Below are 19,087 nucleotides of genomic sequence, written 5' to 3'. Positions count from 1 at the left end.
AAGATCAAAGTAAATTGTACTTAATTTGTCTTCCAGGAAACATGCAAGTTTCTTCTGTTGTTTCCGAAGGGCAGTACTAAATGGAAAAAAATGTATATTTCAACAAAATAAGAAAAATTTGGACATCTCCATCCTATTCAAAAGTTTTCATCCACCAGCTCTTAATACGTCATGTTTTCTTTCTGGAGCATCAGTGAGTGTTTGAACCTTTTTTAATAGCTGTGTTGTGTAATAGTCCCTCAATCGTCCTCAGTGTGAAAAGATGGATCTCAAAATCATAGTCACTGTTGGAAAGGGTTCAAATATGCAAAAGATGCTGGAAAACTGAAGAATCTGCATGACCTGGAGGATTTTTCTGAAGAACAGTGCTCAGTTAAAGTGTTCAGAACAAACAAGGGACTCATGAACAACCATGGTAGATCATCCAGGTTACCACACACAGTATTAAAAACCAAGGGTTCCTATATTTGAAGGGGGTTATTTGTAGGGATGCACGATATGAATTTTTTTTACCGATACCGATAGCCGATAATTAAGTCCTTCTTGTGGTCGATACCGATACCGATACGTTCATATTTTTATATGAGAATTTTGTGCACCCAGGAGAATACAAAATCTGAGATAAACTAATGAAATGTATATTACTGTATATATCTGGGTCTAACAATCATAGCAAACATCAGTCCTGACTCTTCAAAAATGTTTTTATTTTTTGTGTAAGGCACCACAATTCTAAATAAATAAAATGCTTTGACATTTGTCAACCTGGAAAAAATGAAAAGTGCATCATGGAGTAACGTCAGATGTCCAAATGTCCGTTAAAGCTTCTTATTGATCATATTATGAATGTGTGCAGCAACCAAATCGTACAAGACGGGGAATAAAACATCAGAATCGAGATAAAAACATCAACTTTTCAGAATGCCGCAAGCCCAACGCAGGTCATGTGACATGAACCAACCAATCAGCTTCACCCGTTCCCTTAATAACATTGAAAGCACTGCCAAGGTGGAGAAACAGCTTATCATAGCTGTACAGGAATAACCATTTTAAATAAATTTGATAACAGAGCTACTGCAAGTGATTTTTAATGCTGAAAATCCATTTATCCTTTGCTGAAACTTCCGCGTCTTTATGGAGAGCGCAGGTCATGGTTGCTTAGCAACGGCAGACGCCACAGCAGACACTACAGAGCGGTTTGGAAAGAAAGAGAAAGCGGCGCGTCTGGCGTGTTCCACGCTTTTTTAGGCGCGAGATGTGAACGGCCCCTAAAACAGATTCACCGCGATGAAGACCTCTGAAGCGAGATTTGTTGTGTTAAAACTTGACGGCTTTTTACCTCCTCTCAGAATCCTTGCTAAACATGTGTTGCAAATAGCAATAGCATCGTCCTCCTCTGCCACCGCGAAAAACTTCCAGACCTGCGAAGGCGATGATGACGACACAGATGATGACGTATTAAACGTGACAAAGGCCGAGAGTCACTGCAGTTTACAGCCGCAGTCACTTGTACTCGGAAAGCAGATGAATCTCAGATAAACCAGACTGATTGATTGATTTACCAGCAAGAGTACTTTATCGGATCGGATTTCATTTATTTATCGGAGCAATAAAAATGACGTCATTTTTACCCATATCGGTCGATAATTTATCTGTCCGATAAATATCGTGCATCCCTAGTTATTTGAATACTTTCAGCTATTTTTTGTCTTGGGGACTATATGTAAACATCTTTTATGTATAATATCTAACTCAGGACAATACTAAATAAAAAAAAAAAAAACTCTCTGATTGCGTTAAAATTATTCACATTTTCACAGATTCTGCAAGGGGTTCCCAAACTTTCGCATGCCACTGTATATCTCTGTTCAAGAACCTAGTGAACTGATTCTTTGTCCACACAGCATGCCTTGTCTGCACCATGCATTAGTTTGTGTTTTTGTTTCTGTTATTCAGTGCACGGTCACCTGCGGCCCAGGTTTGCGATACAGAGTTGTATTGTGTGTGGATCACATTGGACAACATACTGGTGGCTGCAGTTCTCACCTCAAGCCCCATATCAAAGAGGACTGCCTGGTCCCCGTCGCCTGCCACAAGCCACGAGGTAAAAACAACAAAATAAAGATCCACATCCTTTTAAATAGATTCACAATCGGGGTACTTTGCTAACTACTGCCTTGTAAGTCAGCATCCGATCTGAAATAGAACCTTATATGGTATGTGGATTCAAACTGTTCTACATTGGCAGGAACTCCACTTGTGAGATTAATTCATTCCAACTAATTTTGATGCTAAGCTAACAACATGATGCTCTAGTACTTCGGTTCTCAACTGTTTTGACTCTCACTGAGGCTCTTCATTGTCAAAGACAATATTTGAAGGCCCCTAAAAATATTTCTGATAGTTCTGCTGTAATGACTGTACTGCTTTTAAACCTTTTGTATTATTTCAAGAAACTAGGATTTATTTTATTAAATTTTGTTTGTTTCCATGACTTTAAATGTATTACTTTTTATTTTTGTTTTATTGTATTGTATTGTTTTATTTATATTTTATTTTATTTATTTCCATGAATTCCATTTCCGTTTTTTTTTTCATTTAATTTCTTTCCATGACTTTCATTTTTTTATTTTTTCATTTTTTTCTATTTAATTTAAATGTAATTGTTTTATGTAATGTTTTTTTGTTTTGTTTATTTTATTTTATATAGTTTTTTTTTGTTTTTAGTTATAGTTAAGAACCACTGTTTTATTTTATTTTATTTCATTTATTTTCATGACTTTTCCTTTATTATTATTTCTATTATTTATTTCAGTGGTCATTTCTTATTTCATTTCCATGACTTTTTTATGTATTTATTTATTTAATTGTATTTCCATTCCATTTCATTTTATTTAGTTTTATTTAATTGTTTATTTTATTTCATTTATTTTGTTTTCCATTTCTTTCATTTCATTTATTTCAATGACTTTAAGTGTATTACTTTTTATTTATTTATTTTTACATTTTATTTCTTTTTATTTCATTTCTTATTTCATTTCATTTCCATGACTTTTATTTTATATTTTTTTGTTTTATATCATTTCATTTTATTTTTCATTTCTTATTTCATTTCATTTCCATGACTTTTATATTATTTAATTTTTTTTTTCCATTCCATTTCATTTTATTTAGTTTTATTTAATTGTTTATTTTATTTCATTTATTTTGTTTTCCATTTCTTTCATTTCATTTATTTCAATGACTTTAAGTGTATTACTTTTTTTTTTTTTATTTATTTATTTTTTACATTTTATTTCTTTTTATTTACTTTTTTATTTCATTTCTTATTTCCTTTCATTTCCATGACTTTTATTTTATATTTTTTTGTTTTATATCATTTCATTTTATTTTTCATTTCTTATTTCATTTCATTTCCATGACTTTTATATTATTTAATTTTTTTTTTCTTCCATTTCATTTTATTTAGTTTTATTTAGTTGTTTATTTTATTTCATTTATTTTGTTTTCCATTTCTTTCATTTCATTTATTTCAATGACTTTAAGTGTATTACTTTTTTTAAATTATTTTTATTTATTTATTTATTTTTTACATTTTATTTATTTTTATTAAATTTATTTCATTTTTCATTTTTATTTCATTTCCATGACTTTTATTTTATATTTTTTTATTTTATATCATTTCATTTTATTTTTCATTTCTTATTTCATTTCATTTCCATGACTTTTATTTATTTATTTAATTGTATTTCCATGACTTTTATTTTATTTAATTTTTTATTTTTTTCCATTCCATTTAATTTTATTTTTCATGTATTATTTCATTTAATTTGCATTTTTTTATTTTATTTCATTTTATTTTATTTTTCATTTCTTATGTCATTTCATTTCCATGACTTTAATTTTATTGTATTTCCATGACTTTTATTTTATTTCATTTGCTTGTTTTATTCCATTTTATTTAATTTTTTATTTCTTATTTCATTTAATTTTTATTTTATTTTATTTCATTTAATTTTTCATTTCTTATTTAATTTCCATTAATTATTTTATTGTTTTATTTTATTGTTTATTTCATTTTATTTCGGTGACTTTCATGACAAGGTCTACAAATCACACATTCAAGAATCCCTCATATGTCCAGGTTTTTAAACACTCTGAAAACCCTGAAATAAAAATAAAAATGACAGTTTTGAGGAAACAAATTAAACTGCTTTAATCAACATTTTGTCATTGACCTTGTCACAATGCCTTCTAGGATAGTCTTTTTGGTAAAAAAAAAATAAATAAAAAATACATTAAAAAAATACATTCTTTCACTCGTAAATTTCTTTGTTTTCTTGTCTAATCAGACGATGTAATACTGTGATTCATCGTAGCTGCTTCGTTCAAGGCTTTGAACTCCTTACTGAAGAATTTTCTGAAAAGCCTTCAGAGAAAATTAATGGGAAATAAATCTGGAGCCAAGACCGCTGATAAAGTGAGCAGTCACTGCTGCGCTCCATTCATCTACTAATAAAAACTAACATTAAAACATTGATATGATTAAAATGCTGTTAGAACGTATTTGTTTGAGGGAAGCATTTAAAGACTCTGGTCCAAAACCCGGTAATAAAATTACGCTGCCCTTTAAGAAACCCCATTTTGCAGCATTGTGTATATCTATCACAGAGAATATAATGAGAATGTGCATTTAGAAAAGATCCATTTGAGATAGTAGACTGCAGAAAAGAAACGTTTATCATTTATGTAATTTGTATTTGAGCGAGGAACAGAATTGCTGACTGTGTAGAGTCTTCTATCTCAGTGTAGGATGTTGTCTAAGTAGGCAGCAGGGAAGCTCACTTGACTTTGGAGCACAGCCAAAGCAGACTCCTTTAGGGAGCAGTCAGTGCCTACAGCTGTCAGACAGGAGAGTGAAGTGTGTGCTGCAGACAGACGCTCATGAAATAACGTGTGATCTGAATATGAAATGCTCCGTAAGTGCAGACAGACACCGTGAGCTCATCCAGAGTCGGTCACGGTGCGTTTTAGAGCTGTTTCTTGCTGTGGAGCGAATTAATACCTTAGACATCTCCTTGTCCGGATCTCTGACTTTTTTTTCTTTCCCATAGAAGAAAACATAGGAAGTAAAATCTCTTAATTTCCATGAGTTTTATTTATTTTATTATTTGTTTATTTATTTTATTTCCATGACGTTTGTTTTATTTATTTATTTTTATTTCATTTTATTTCATTTTTTATTTTGTTTTTTTTTATTGTTTATTTTATTTTGTTTTATTTTATTGTTTTTTTTTTTTATTTCCATGACATTAAGTTTATTACTTTTTATTTATTTATTTTTATTTTGTTTTTTATTTAATTTCTTATTTCATTTCATTTATTTCCATGACTTTCATTTTAGAATTTTTTATTTTATATCATTTCATTTTTCATTTCTTATTTTGTTTTATTTTATTTCTATAACTTTTATTTTATTCCATTTCATTTTTTATTTTATTGTTTATTTAATTTAATTTAATTTAATTTTTTTAATTTCTTATTTTATTTCATTTATTTCAATGACTTTAGGTTTATTACTTTTTATTTATTTTTTTATTTTGTTTTTTTTTATTTCATTTCTTATTTCATTTCAGTTTTTTCTTTCTTATTTCATTTAATTTCAATGACTTTTATTTAATTTTATTTCTGACTTTTTAAAATTCATGTTTCATTTCATTCATGACTTTTTTCTTTCCCATAAAAGAAAACATAAGAAGTGAAATCTCTTCATTGCCATGAGTTTTATTTATTTTTTAATTTGATTTATTTATTTTTTTCCATGACGTTTATTTTATTTTGTATTTTATTCCATTTCACTTTTTTATTTTGTTTTATTTTATTTTATTTCATAATTTTTTTCTTATTTCATTTTATTTATTTTAATGACTTTAAGTTTATTACTTTTTATTTATTAATTTATTTAGTTTTTTATTTCATTTCTTATTTAATCTCATTTATTTCCATGCCTTTCATTTTATTATTTTTTATTTTATTTTATATAATTTAATTTTTAATTTTTTATTTCATTTTATTTCCATGACTTTTATTTTATTTTATTTCTTTGACTTTTATTGTTGTATTTCATTTCATGTCATTTTCCATTTCATTCATGACTTTTTTTTTCTTTCCCATAGAAAAAAAAAACATAAGAAGTGAAATCTCTTCATTTTCATGAGTTTTTTAAATTTATTTATTTGTTTGTTTGTTTTATTTCCATGACATTTATTTAATTTTTTTTGTTTCTTATTTAATTGTATTTATTTTAATGACTTTAAGTTTATTACTTTTTATTTATTTATTTTTGTTGTATTTTTATTTCATTTCTTATTTCATTTGATCTTTCATTTCTTATTTTATTTTATTTCTATGACTTTTATTTTATTTTATTCCATTTCATTTTATTGTTTTATTTTATTGTTTATTTATTTAATTTAAATTCATTTTTATTTCATTTCTCATTTCATTTTATTTATTTCCATGACTTTCATTTTATTGTATTATTTTATATAATTTCATTTCATTTTTTTTCTTATTTCATTTTATTTCCATGACTTTTATTTTATTTTATTTCTATGACTTTTTTGCTTCATTTCATTTAATTTCATTTATCATTTCATTCATGACTTTTTTCTTTTACATAGAAGAAAACAAGTAAAATCTCTTCATTTCCATGAGTTTTATTTATTTATTTGTTTATTTATTTTATTTCAATGACTTTTATTATTTTTTTTATTTTATTCAATTTCATTTTTTGTTATCATTTTATCTTGTTTTATTTTCTTATTTAATTTCATTTCATTTTTTTAAATTTCTTATTTCATTTCATTTATTTCAATGACTTAAGTTTATTACTTTTTATTTATTTTTATTTCATTTAATTTATTTCCATGCCTTTCATTTTATTATTTTATATAATTTCATTTCAGTTTTTTTTTATTTCTTATTTCATTTTATTTCCACGACTTTTTTTATTTTATTTATTTCTATGATTTTTTTTGCTTTATTTCATTTTATTTCATTTTTCATTTTATTCATGACTTTTTTCCTTTCCCATAGAAGAAAACATAAGAAGTGAAATCTCTTCATTTCCATGAGTTTTATTTATTTATTTATTTATTTATTTCCATGACTTTTATTTTTTCATTTTTTTAATTCCATTTCATTTTTAAAATTTCATTTCATTTTTTTCTTGTTCATTTAATTTAGTTATTTTTTTCCTTTCTTATTTCATTTTATTTATTTCAATGACTTTAAGTTTATTATTTTTATTTATTTATTTATTTTTATTTTGGTTTTTATTTCATTTCTTATTTCATATCATTTATTTCATTTTTCATTTCTTATTTCATTTTATTTCAGTGACTTTTATTTTATTTCTATGACTTTTATTTTATTTCATTTTTTGTTTCATTACTTTTTAATTTATTTTTTTCTATTTTCCGTTTTTATTTTAACCTTGAATTATAGCTATTTTTACAATTATTTTATTTTATTGTAATTTCTATTTTTTTAATATTATTATTTTATTGTATTATCTTAACATTATAGCTATGTACTCTTGTCAACCCTTTTTATATTGTTTAACTTCACATTATAGCTCTGCACTCTTTCTTATTATTTTTTTATTTTATTTTATTTTATTGTTTAACCATATAGTATAGCACTGTACTCTTTATTTTTTATTTTTTATTTTTAACCTTTGTTTTATAGCTCTGTATTCTTTTATTACAATTATTTTATTTCTTCTTTTTTTTTATTATTATTATCTTAACATTATAGCTCTGTACTTTTGTGAACCCTTATTTTTTATGTTATTGTTTAACCTTACATTATAGTTTCTGTACTCTTATTCTATTTTTTTAACCTTGTATTATAGCTCTGTACTTTTTTTGCAATTATTTTTGAATGTTTTATTTTATTTTATTTTTTATTTTTTTATCCAAAGCTGTTTTTCTAAGTTAAAGCTTGACTGAAAACTCTTTAAAAGAGCAACCTCGGTTCAATAACATTTCTTCATCTGGTTCTCTCTGTGTGACCGTGTCTTTTCTCACGTAAATATGTAACGTCTTTTTGGCAAGACACTCTTGTCATGAAGTCTTGTGTAATTAGTTCAAGTGATTTGTCTGAGTACATGAATAAATTGCGCTTTTTTTCATGCCAAGTCATGCCAAACACAGTCCCGTCGGCTCATGAATCAAACTTCCTTATTCGAGACAGAAGACATGTGAGTTCAGGCACATAACAGGAGGTGTTTGTCATCTAGACGTCTAACACTTTTCCTCCTCACACGTGTTTCACATTTACAAGCTTTGCTTAAATCCTCCAAATTTTCATTGAAGGAATACTTCACACAAAAATGAAAATTCTGTCATAATTGAATCACCATAACGTCGTTCCAAACCCAAATAGCAACTCGAAGATACCTTATAATTCTCCTTTTGTGTTCCACTGAAGAAAAGGTTGGAAATTAAATGAGAAAAAGTAGTATTTTCAATAGTTTGTGGTGAGTAAGACTTTTTATATGAAAAAAACAATGCCTATATTAAGCAAGAATACATTTAATTGATCTAAAGTGGTATTAAAGTGCTAAAATATTAAGCAGCTCAACTGTTTTTCAACATTTATAATAATAAATGTTTCTTAACAGCAAACCAGCATGTAAGACTGATTTCTAAAGGATCATGTGACACTGAATCCTGAAGTATTGATGCTGAAAATTCAGCTTTGCATTACAGGAATAAATTACATTTTAAAATATATTAAAGTAGAAAACAGTTTTTTGAAATTGTAATAATATTTCAGAATTTTTATATTTTTTAATGTATTTTCAATTATTTTATTTTATTTTATTATTGTTTTTAATTAAATTGTGTTTTGTTCTGTTTTATTTTCTCTGTACTCTTGTAAACCCTTATTTTATTTATTTTATTTTATTGTTTAACATTATATTATAGCTCTATACTCTTGTCAACTCTGTTTATTTTATTTTATTGTTATTTTATTGTTTTATTGTTAACCTCATATTAACTGTTCTCTTGTCAACATTTTATTTTATTTATTTTATTTTTTAGCCTTATATTATAGCTCTGTACTTTTGTCAACAATAATTTATTTAATTGTTTTATTTTGTTATCCTAACATCATATCTCTGTACTAATCAACTCTGTTTATTTTATTTTTTTGTTTAACCTTATATTATAGCTCTGTACTTTTGTTAACTCTGTTTATTTTATTTTATTGTCAACCTCATATTATAGCTCTGTTCTCATCAACACTTTTATTTTATTTCATTTATTTTATTTTTAACCTTATATTATAGCTCTGTATTTTTGTTAACTCTGTTTATTTTATTTTATTGTCAACCTCATATTATAGCTCTGTTCTCATCAACACTTTTATTTAATTTAATTTATTTTATTTTTTTGTTTAACCTTATATTATAGCTCTGTACTTTTGTTAACTCTGTTTATTTTATTTTATTGTCAACCTCATATTATAGCTCTGTTCTCATCAACACTTTTATTTAATTTATTTTATTTTTTAGCCTTATATTATAGCTCTGTACTTTTGTCTACAATAATTTATTTAATTGTTTTATTTTGTTATCCTAACATTATATCTCTGTACTAATCAACTCTGTTTATTTTATTTTTTGTTTAACCTTATATTATAGCTCTGTACTTTTGTTAACTCTGTTTATTTTATTTTATTGTCAACCTCATATTATAGCTCTGTTCTCATCAACCCTTTTATTTTATTTCATTTATTTTATTTTTAACCTTATATTATAGCTCTGTATTTTTGTCAACAATTTATTTATTTATTGTTTTTTCATTTTATTTTATTATTTTTATTTTATTGTTTAACCTTAAATTATAGCTCTGTACTATAACATTAATTAATTAGTTAATTCATTTTTTTTGTTATCCAAACATTATAGCTCTGTACTCTTGTTAACTCTGCTTATTTTATTTCATTTATTTTATTTTTTAACCTCATATTATAACTCTGTATTTTTTTCAACAATTTATTTATTTATTTTTTATTATTGTTTAACCTTATATTATAGCTCTGTTCTCTTGTCAACACTTACTTTATTTTATTTAATTTTTTTATTTTGTAATGCTAACATTATTGCTTTGTACTCGTCAACTCTAGTTATTATATTTTATTCTATTTTGTAACCTTATATTAAAAATTCTATTTTATTTTGTTAACATTTGCTGACATTATAGCTCTGTATTCATTAACTCTGTTTTTTATTTTTATTTTATTTTATTGTTAACCTTATATTATAGCTCTGTAGTAAAGACATGGTTTCTGCGAAAATATTAAGCAGCTAAGCTGTTTTCAGCATGGATAATAATAAATGTTTCTTGAGCAGTAAATCAGCATAATGATTTCTGAAGGATCACGTGACACTGAAAACTGGAGTAATACTGCTGAAAATTCAGCTTTGCATCACAGGAATAAATTACATTTTATAATATATTCACATAGAAAACATCTATTTGAAATTGTAATAATATTTCTGAATTTGACAGTTTTTACTATATGTGACCCTGGACCACAAAACCAGTCTTAAGTCGCTGGGGTATATTTGTAGCAATGGCCAAAAATACATTGCATGGGTCAAAATTTTAGATTTTTCTTTTATGCCAAAAATCATTAAGAAATTAAGTAAAGTTCATGTTCCATGAAGATTTTTTGTAAAATTCCTACTGTAAACATTTCAAAATGTAATTTTTGATTTGTAATATGCATTGTTAAGAACTTAATTTGGACAACTTTAAAGGTGATTTTCTCAGTCTTTTTGATTTTTTTGCATCCTCAGATTTCTGATTTCAAATAGATGTATCTCAGTCAAATATTGTCCAATCCTAACAAACCATACATCAATAGAAAGCTTATTTATTGAGCTTTCATATGATGTATAAATCTCAGTTTTGTCAAATTTAACCTTATGACTGGTTTTGTGGTCCAGGGTCACATATTTTTAAACAAAACAATGCAGCCTAGGAGAGCAAAAGAGACTCAAAAACGGTAAAACGTCTTCCCAAACTCAAACTTTCGAACAGTAGTGTATTCCTTTAAAAGTAATATCAGCTACGCAACGATGCCAAAATTCAAGAAAGCCTAACCAGAAACATCTGTGTGCTTTTTCACCAATAATTCTCTTCGAATCAATCAATTCCACACTTAACTTGAGCCTGACATGCTTGTAAAAACTCACATGACAGAGGCTCCATAGCCTGCTATTTCATCCCGACCTTCTCGCACGCCAAATCTGAGGACGTCTGCCATCAGAGAAACCCAGAAACCCCGACCGAAGAGCCAAACCCTGAGCCCTCGGCTTGTTCTGCCGCGAGACTTTACTGCTGTCCCACAGTCACCGACAGCTGTGATAATCCTGTTCCAGATCAATAAATGGTTGCTTGCATAAATATTTGGTTGTCACATGGAGATTTATGTTGAGCTTTATTAGCTGTGTTTGGGTTGGGGGTTGGAGGGGAAGCAGCCGGACTCAAACCGGCTTTGTAACCTTCAGTAAGACGCATGACCTAGTGATGGTACTACAGATGTTCGTAGCAAGAAGGGTTTCTGGTGAAATGTGAGTGTCCCTCGGCTCGGATCTCGCACCGGCTTGGCTTACTGTATCTTTTTGTCATCTTTTATCTCACACTTTCTTCCAAAACAGTTTACAGAACACTTAATACCGGGACAGTCCTCCTCGGTGTAACCTGAGGTTGTGCGTCTTTGCTCGAGTACAATGGCCGATGGTTACGGGGCTTGAACCTACAACCCTTTGGTTATCAGCCCAGATCTCTTTGATTTGATTTGATTTGATTTGATTTTTCCACACCACCCTCAACTAATCGCCTCTGATATGTAGCCAAGCACCACTTTTTACAATTATGAACCTCAAAAATGTTTTTAATATCTGATTTTTTAATATCTGAGATTAAATTCTCTACTGTGGTTAGCTAATGTTTCAGTACCTATAAAAAGAACAGTTTCTGTTGTGTATTACATGCTGGCATGGTAGTATTCCCATCAGACGTTTAACTAGCTCAACCAGAAAGTTTGCAGCATGGTCAAAAGAGCTTTGCAGTTTTACCCTGTTGAAAAGGTACAGTCGAAGTCAAAAGTTTACATACACCTTGCAGAATCTGCAAAATGTTAATTATTGTTAATTATTACTGATCTGAATAAGATATCTTATATAATAGTTGAATTTATAAAAATGACCCTGTTCAAAAGTTTGCATACGTTTGATTCTTAATACTGTGTTGTTACCTGAATGATCCACAGCTGGTTTTTTTTGTTGTTGTTGTTTAGTGATAGTTGTTCATGAGTCCCTTGTTTGTCCTGAACAGCCTGCTGTTCTTCAGAAAATCCTTCAGGTCCCACAAATTGTAATAAATGATTTTAAGATCTATCTCTTCACACTGAGGACAACTGAAGGACTCATATGCAACTATTAGAGAAGGTTCAAACGCTCACTGATGCTCCAGAAGGAAACAAGATGCATTAAGAGCCAGGGGGTGAAAACTTTTGAAAAACAGAATAAGGATGTGTACATTTTTCTTATTTAGCGTAAATATTTTTTTTTTCATTTAGTACTGCCCTTCAGAAGCTACAGAAGATGGTTATATGTTTCTTAGAAGACAAAATGAGCTAAATTTACCCTGATCTTCAAATTCTTAATGCATCAAGTTTCCTTCAAAAGAATCAGTGAGTGCTTGAACCTTCTGTAATAGTTGCATACGAGTCCCTCAGTTGTCCTCAGTGTGAAAAGATGGATCTCAAAACCATACAGTCATTGTTGGAAAAGGTTCAAATACACAAAAAAGTTTTGAATTTGTGTGACTTTTCTGAAGAACAGTGAGCAGTTTAACTGTTCAGGACAAACAAGGGACTCCTAAACAACTATCATTGACAAACAAACAAACAAAAAACACAGCTGTTGCTAATTCAGGTAACAACACAGTATAAAGTATCAAGTGTATGTAAACTTTTGAAAAGGGTCGTTTTTATAAAATTTCTTGTGGACTATATGTAAACGTCTTTTATGTGAAATATTGTATTCAGGTCAGTACTAAATAAAAATATATCATGCATTTTGTATGGTCTCTCTTATTTTTATAAAATAATTAACATTTTGCAGATTCTCCAAGGTGTATGTAAACTTTTGACTTCAACTGTATGTTTTAAAGGCAGCTGGTTTGAGCTGGTCCTTAATTGGTCATGAGCTGTTTTTTTTTTTTTTTCAGATCACACTTGATAATCTTTCAATAGAGAGGAAGATGGATTTCATTGCTCTTCTTGATGCATGCATACTATTTTGATTAACAATAGTATTGTCTTATATTGTGTTTGTTTGTTCCTTTTTCAGAGAGCCAACCCGTTGAAGCCAAGCTGCCCTGGTTGAAACAGGCTCAAGAGCTGGAAGAAAAAAAAGTAGCCTTGGAAGACCCAACGTGAGTTTTATTTGTTTATTAATTCATTTATTTTATTGTCTTATGTAGCACGGGTATATTTGTAGCAATAGCCAAAAATACATGGTATAGGTCAAAATTATCGATATCAAAATCATTAGGATATTTAGTAACGATCATGTTCCATGAAGTTATTTAGTAAATTTCCTACTGTAAACATATCAAAACTTAATTTTTGATTAGTAATATGCATTGCTTAGAACTTTATTTGGACAAGTTTAAAGGGGATTTTCTCGAAATGTTGTTTTTTTTGCAACCTTCAGATTCCAGATTTTAAAATAGTTGTATCTCAGCCAAATATTGTTCTATCCTAACATACATCAGTGGAAAGCTTATTTATTCAGCTTGTTTAAATTTAAAAATTGACCGTTATGACTGGTTTTGTTGTCCGTGGTCACATATGTGTGTCTACTGTGTATATTTATTATGTATATATAAATGCAGTATATATTTTGACACAGACATTTATTATGTACTCAAAAACTTATTATGCGATTAATTACAATTAATTGTTAAACAAATTAAACTATTTTATGTTATATTGTACATTATGTAGTCACTCTAACCCTTCATTGCTGCCTTTCTCTAAAACAGGGTGATATTCATGGTTGACTATTTATAAAATAATTATACATTGAAATAATGAATAAAATAGTCTGCACCGATAGCCTTGTGGGCAGCGCGTCGACATACAGCGCCGTTGCGCTCCGGGCATCCCGTGTCCATCTCTCTCCCACTTCACTTCCTGTCATGTCTGATCTGTCCTATCATAATAAAGGCAAAAATGCCAAAAAATAAATCTTAAAAAAAAATAAAAAATATGAATAAAATAATATTTTCACGTACCTACACGTAACTACTTTTTAATTTGTCCATTAATTTTTTTTTAAACAACATGGCATTAGATTAATTTTGCAAGTGTGCTAACCAAGACTGCATTTATTTGATCAAAAATACAGTAAAACTGTAACATTGTGAAATATTACAGTTAAAAATCAAATTTAATTAAAATAATTATTAAAAAATATTGGATATGTGACCCTGGACCAGAAAACCAGTCATAAGGGTACATTTCTGGAAATTGAGATTTATACATCATCTGAAAGCTTTCCGTTGATGTATGCATGTTTGTTAGGATAGAACTATTTGAAACTCTGGAATCTGAGGGTACAAAAAAAAATCTAAATATTGAGAAAATCGCCTTTAAAGTTGGCCAAATGAAGTTCTTAGCAATGCATATTACTATTAAAAAATTCCGTTTTGATATGTTTACAAGAGAAAATTTACAAAATATCTTCATGGAACATGATCTTTACTTAATATCCTAATGATTTTTGGCATAAAAGAAAAATCAATAATTTTGACCCGTACAATGTATTTTTGGCTATTGCTACAAATTTTTTTTCAAGGTTTTGTGGTTCAGAGTCACATATAAAATAATAATTTTCTATTCAAATATATTTTAAAATGCAATGTATTCCTGTAATGCTGCAAAGCGTCTCAGGTTACGTAGGTAACCCTAGTTCCCTGAGGACAGGGAACGAGACGCTGCGTCCTGGTGGACACTATGGGAACTGCCTTCAGCATGACCGGTTCTGAAACAAATGTATGAAACAACGACAGTGAACTTGACACTGGCCGGCGCCAGCCTATGACATCATCATCAGGCGCCTGCTAGTATAAAAGCAGGTGCCTGAGAGCACATTACCATCTTTTTGTCTGACGGAGGTATGTGCAGGGCCCGAGGCATGGCCACGAGACGCAGCGTCTCGTTCCCTGTCCTCAGGGAACTAGGGTTACCTACGTAACCTGAGACGTTCCCTTCCGGAGGGAACTCTACGCTGCGTCCTGGTGGACACTATGGGAACGATTATACCAACACCGCCATGCCGAGGGATAGGTGATCAAACTGACTGAATGAGGAGTCAAGAAGGAAATCACCCCTGCATCAGCGAGAGTCGCTGGGGCCCAGTGACCTGCCACGGCTAGCCCGGCTACCTGTGCACGCAACTCTCAAGCGTGGAGGCCTAGAGGAAGCCTACTACACTTAGCTCTCTAAGTGAAGGAGCTCATAAACGCCCTGACCATAAGGGGCGGAGTTTAGGGAATGGATGTCTCGGCAGGGCGGACGCCTGCTCTAGGGACCTGACAACATTCAGTGCTACAGGTATAGATGGGGAAGCGGAGCTTCTGGAGAATGGAGGCTTCATAAAAGACTCTCTGAAAAGAGAGGAAACCTGACAACATTCCCTCCACTAGCTCTTAGGAGTGGAGGTCTCACATAGCCCTGCAGTGAGGGGAGACCTGGCTACACTCACGCTTAGAAGTACTGGAAGCGGAGCCTCTGGAGAATGGAGGCTTCATAAACGACTCTCTGAAAAGAGAGGAAACCTGACAACATTCCATCCACTAGCTCTCTAGGAGTGGAGGTCTCAAACAACCCTTCAGTGAGGGGAGACCTGACTACACTCACGCCTAGAAGTACTGGAGGCGGAGCCTCTGGAGAACGGAGGCTTCACAGAAGACTCTCTAAAAAGAGAGGAAACCTGACAACGTTCAGTCCACCAGCTCTTAGGAGTGGAGGTCTCACTAGCCCTTCAGTGAGGGGAGACCTGGCTACACTCACGCCCGGAGGAAAAAACCTATACTCGACACTGGGGGTATTCAGTGAGGCTGCATAGCCTATGCAACCCGAACTACCCGAGTGGAGCTTCTGCTCAGAGGGAATCTACAAAGTGGAGGTCTCATGACCTAACTACACTTGACACTGACGACGGCCTGTGAGGCTGAATAGCCTGTGCAGCAGGCCTGTCTAAGTGGAGATTCCCGAGGAGTGGAGGCTTCGCCGAAAGGAAGCCTGGCAACACTCAGTGAGTGAGGCTGGCAATGTTCTGCGAGCAGCAGAAGGACTCTAAGAGTGGAGGTCCCAAGACCTACTACACTTCAACACTGCAGGCGTTCATCGAAGCTGAACAGCCTAAACGACAGTACTGCCTGAGTGGAGTCTGGAGAGTGGAGGCTTTCTAAAGAGGGAGCCTTACGCACCTCCGTGCTTAGCAAGGAAGAACTCTGAGAGTGGAGGTCTCATGACCTAACTACACTCTAGCCTTGAAGGTCATCCGCGAGGCTGACTAGCCTGTGCGACAGAAATACCTTCATTTTGGAGCTCTCCTGGAGAGTGAGGCCTGAGGAGGCCAGACACTCGATCCTGCTAGCAGCGCTATCTGGATAGAGAATGCCCAAAGACTTCGCGTGAGCAAACACCACAAATGTGGTTTTGAGTAGGTGTCCTGAGCATAGCGAGGATCACCAGATTTGCAGTCTCTAGGCGATAGCGGAGCCTGAAAGCGGAGCTTCTGGAGAGGGGAGGCTTCAGCAGAAAGACTCTCTAAGCGAGAGGAGGCCTACGACGCTCTCCCTAGGAAACTCTTCAGAGTGGAGGCCTCAGGTAAAACCCTCTAGGCGAGGGGAGGCCTGACTACACTCGACGCTCAAGAAAGGCAGAAACTCACAGTCAGAGCCAATAATGAAAAATTCTCATTTATCATCTAGCTCTGTGTAGTGGAGGCTCCGAGACTGCATCTCCAAGGAGAGAAGCCTACAACACTAGTTTTTGGTGAGTGGAAGACTGCACTCCCCCAAAAGATAGTCAGCGAGGCACTCATGGGCCTGCCAGCTGCTATAACTGTGAGAGTGAAGGTCTCAGTACTGTTGGCTGTGACAGAGGGAGACCTATTACACTGTGCTATCGAAGGAGTTGTAAAACTTAAGGGTTTTGGAACCAACTCGAAGAACGGGCACGGAGGATTACCTGCGTGGTCCGTAGGAGAAAGGAACCTGCCTTTACGGGAGGAACCTTACCATAAGTATGGATTTTAGTTAAGTGCCTGAATTAGTGCACTCACCACTCGCGTGGATTTCAGAGAGTGCTCAAAGACTTTGCGTGAGCAAACACCACAAACGTGGATTTAAGAAGGTGCTCTAAGCGTTTCGCGAGAAAGACACCTGTATTAACCCGGGTGATAGCAGAACCCGGAAGCGGAGCTTTCAGTGAGGGAGGCTTTAAGTTCTCGAACATAACAAGCCTGACGACGCTCAACTGAGGAAGCTCTATCGAGTGGAGGCCTTGGAATACACGCCCTCTCATAGAAGGGAGGCCTACTTTGTTTTACACTCAACGCTTGTAGTGACAGGTCCACGGAAAGAGTTCACAAGCTGCCTTAACCTTGTGTTCTCCCGGCCTGTATTTCTGGGAAGTGGAGGCTTAACAGAAACCCCTCATGTAGAGGGAGCCTAGCAACACTCGACCCAGTAAAAAGCTCTCATGAATGGAGGTCTAAAAATGACCTGCCACATTCACCGCTAAGAAGTATTCTCTTTATGTCTCTCTTCACAGAGGACTTCGCAGAGAGGAGGCCTCCTAGGCCTGCTACACTCAATTCTACTTCAAAGCGGGGCTTTTTAAAGAGAGCGGAGGCTCCAGTAAAACACCTCTCTCTCAGAGAGGGAGCCTTGACAACGCTCTATTCACCCTAACACACAAACTCCCAAGAGTGGAGGTCTCACATATGTGTATATGAAAATACACAGGGAAGGTACCTGACCACACTCATGCAAAAAGAGTATTACTCTTAGCAGGGTTTGAGTGAGCGGAGGCTTCGGCAGAGCGATACTCCGCCTGAAGCAGCTTGACAACGCTCAAGAGGGTTATTCTCGTATGTATATGTATGTTGGATCATGTCTATACCAAGCTCACTCTAGCGGAGGTTTCAAAACCTGACAACGCTTAACCCACGAGGGGGTTTCTACGAGTGGAGGTCTCTACACACTGTTTTCTTTTATAGAACGAGGGGAGACCTGGCTACACTCGGCACTTGGTGGCAGTAGAACTCAAGAGGAGCTCGAAACTGCAATAGTAATCACCCAAGCGGAGCTGGTAGACAAAGGAAAACATACACATACACGCTTGAATATTTTATTAAAGTGTCTTTACTGTTCACATACCGGGCCAACAGACGGAGCCTCAGTCTCATCGTTGGCCCAGCCCCGGAGTCAAGGGGAAAAGGGAGGGGCAGGTAGCCCCACACTGGCCTCGTCTCTGGCCCTTGGGCCAGGACGGGCCTGGTTTCCCCCCGGTGTTTAGGTGGAGGCGTGGACCGGCAAGGGATGCAAACCCCCGGGGCTCGGTCCAGATCTTTCAGCAGATCAGCCTGGTGCGCCTCTGCAACACTGCCATCGTGTGCAGAGGAGCACCGGCCACTGCCGCATATGCTTTGGAGCCTTCAGGGTCGATGTCCCTCGCTCTGAGAGATAGTTCGCAACCGTCAGCGAGAGACATCGTCACATATCCGCGCCCGTGCATTCCCTCGACATCAGCATGATTCACATGCCGATGCCTGTGAATGCGGGCTGAATATGGCCTGTCCCATTCCCTCTCGATCTCTTAAGCAGATCAGGAAGGAATGGGAGGCTCACAGGAGTTGGCTTTGTCATGGCCCGGAAGAAGCCGCTCGTCTAGTCTGCCGAGAGCGGCCTCTTCCCTCGCG

General features: G+C 33.1%; 1 protein-coding gene across 1 annotated transcript in view; it reads left to right on the top strand.

Moving 5' to 3' along the window:
* LOC141331679 (ADAMTS-like protein 3) overlaps nucleotides 1-13,527 on the top strand; it is a 102,366-nt gene extending 88,839 nt beyond the window's left edge. Inside the window, exons 12-13 of the mRNA XM_073836716.1 lie at nucleotides 1,957-2,104; nucleotides 13,439-13,527. Of these exons, the coding sequence (XP_073692817.1) occupies nucleotides 1,957-2,104; nucleotides 13,439-13,527 (237 nt within the window). The remainder of the gene's footprint in view (nucleotides 1-1,956; nucleotides 2,105-13,438) is intronic.
* Nucleotides 13,528-19,087: the final 5,560 nt, after the last annotated feature.

The sequence above is a fragment of the Garra rufa genome, chromosome 3 (assembly GCF_049309525.1).
Source record: "Garra rufa chromosome 3, GarRuf1.0, whole genome shotgun sequence".
NCBI lineage: Eukaryota > Metazoa > Chordata > Actinopteri > Cypriniformes > Cyprinidae > Garra > Garra rufa.
The sequence above is the reverse complement of the archived record's forward strand: the minus strand, read 5'-3'. Positions and strand labels throughout refer to the sequence as shown.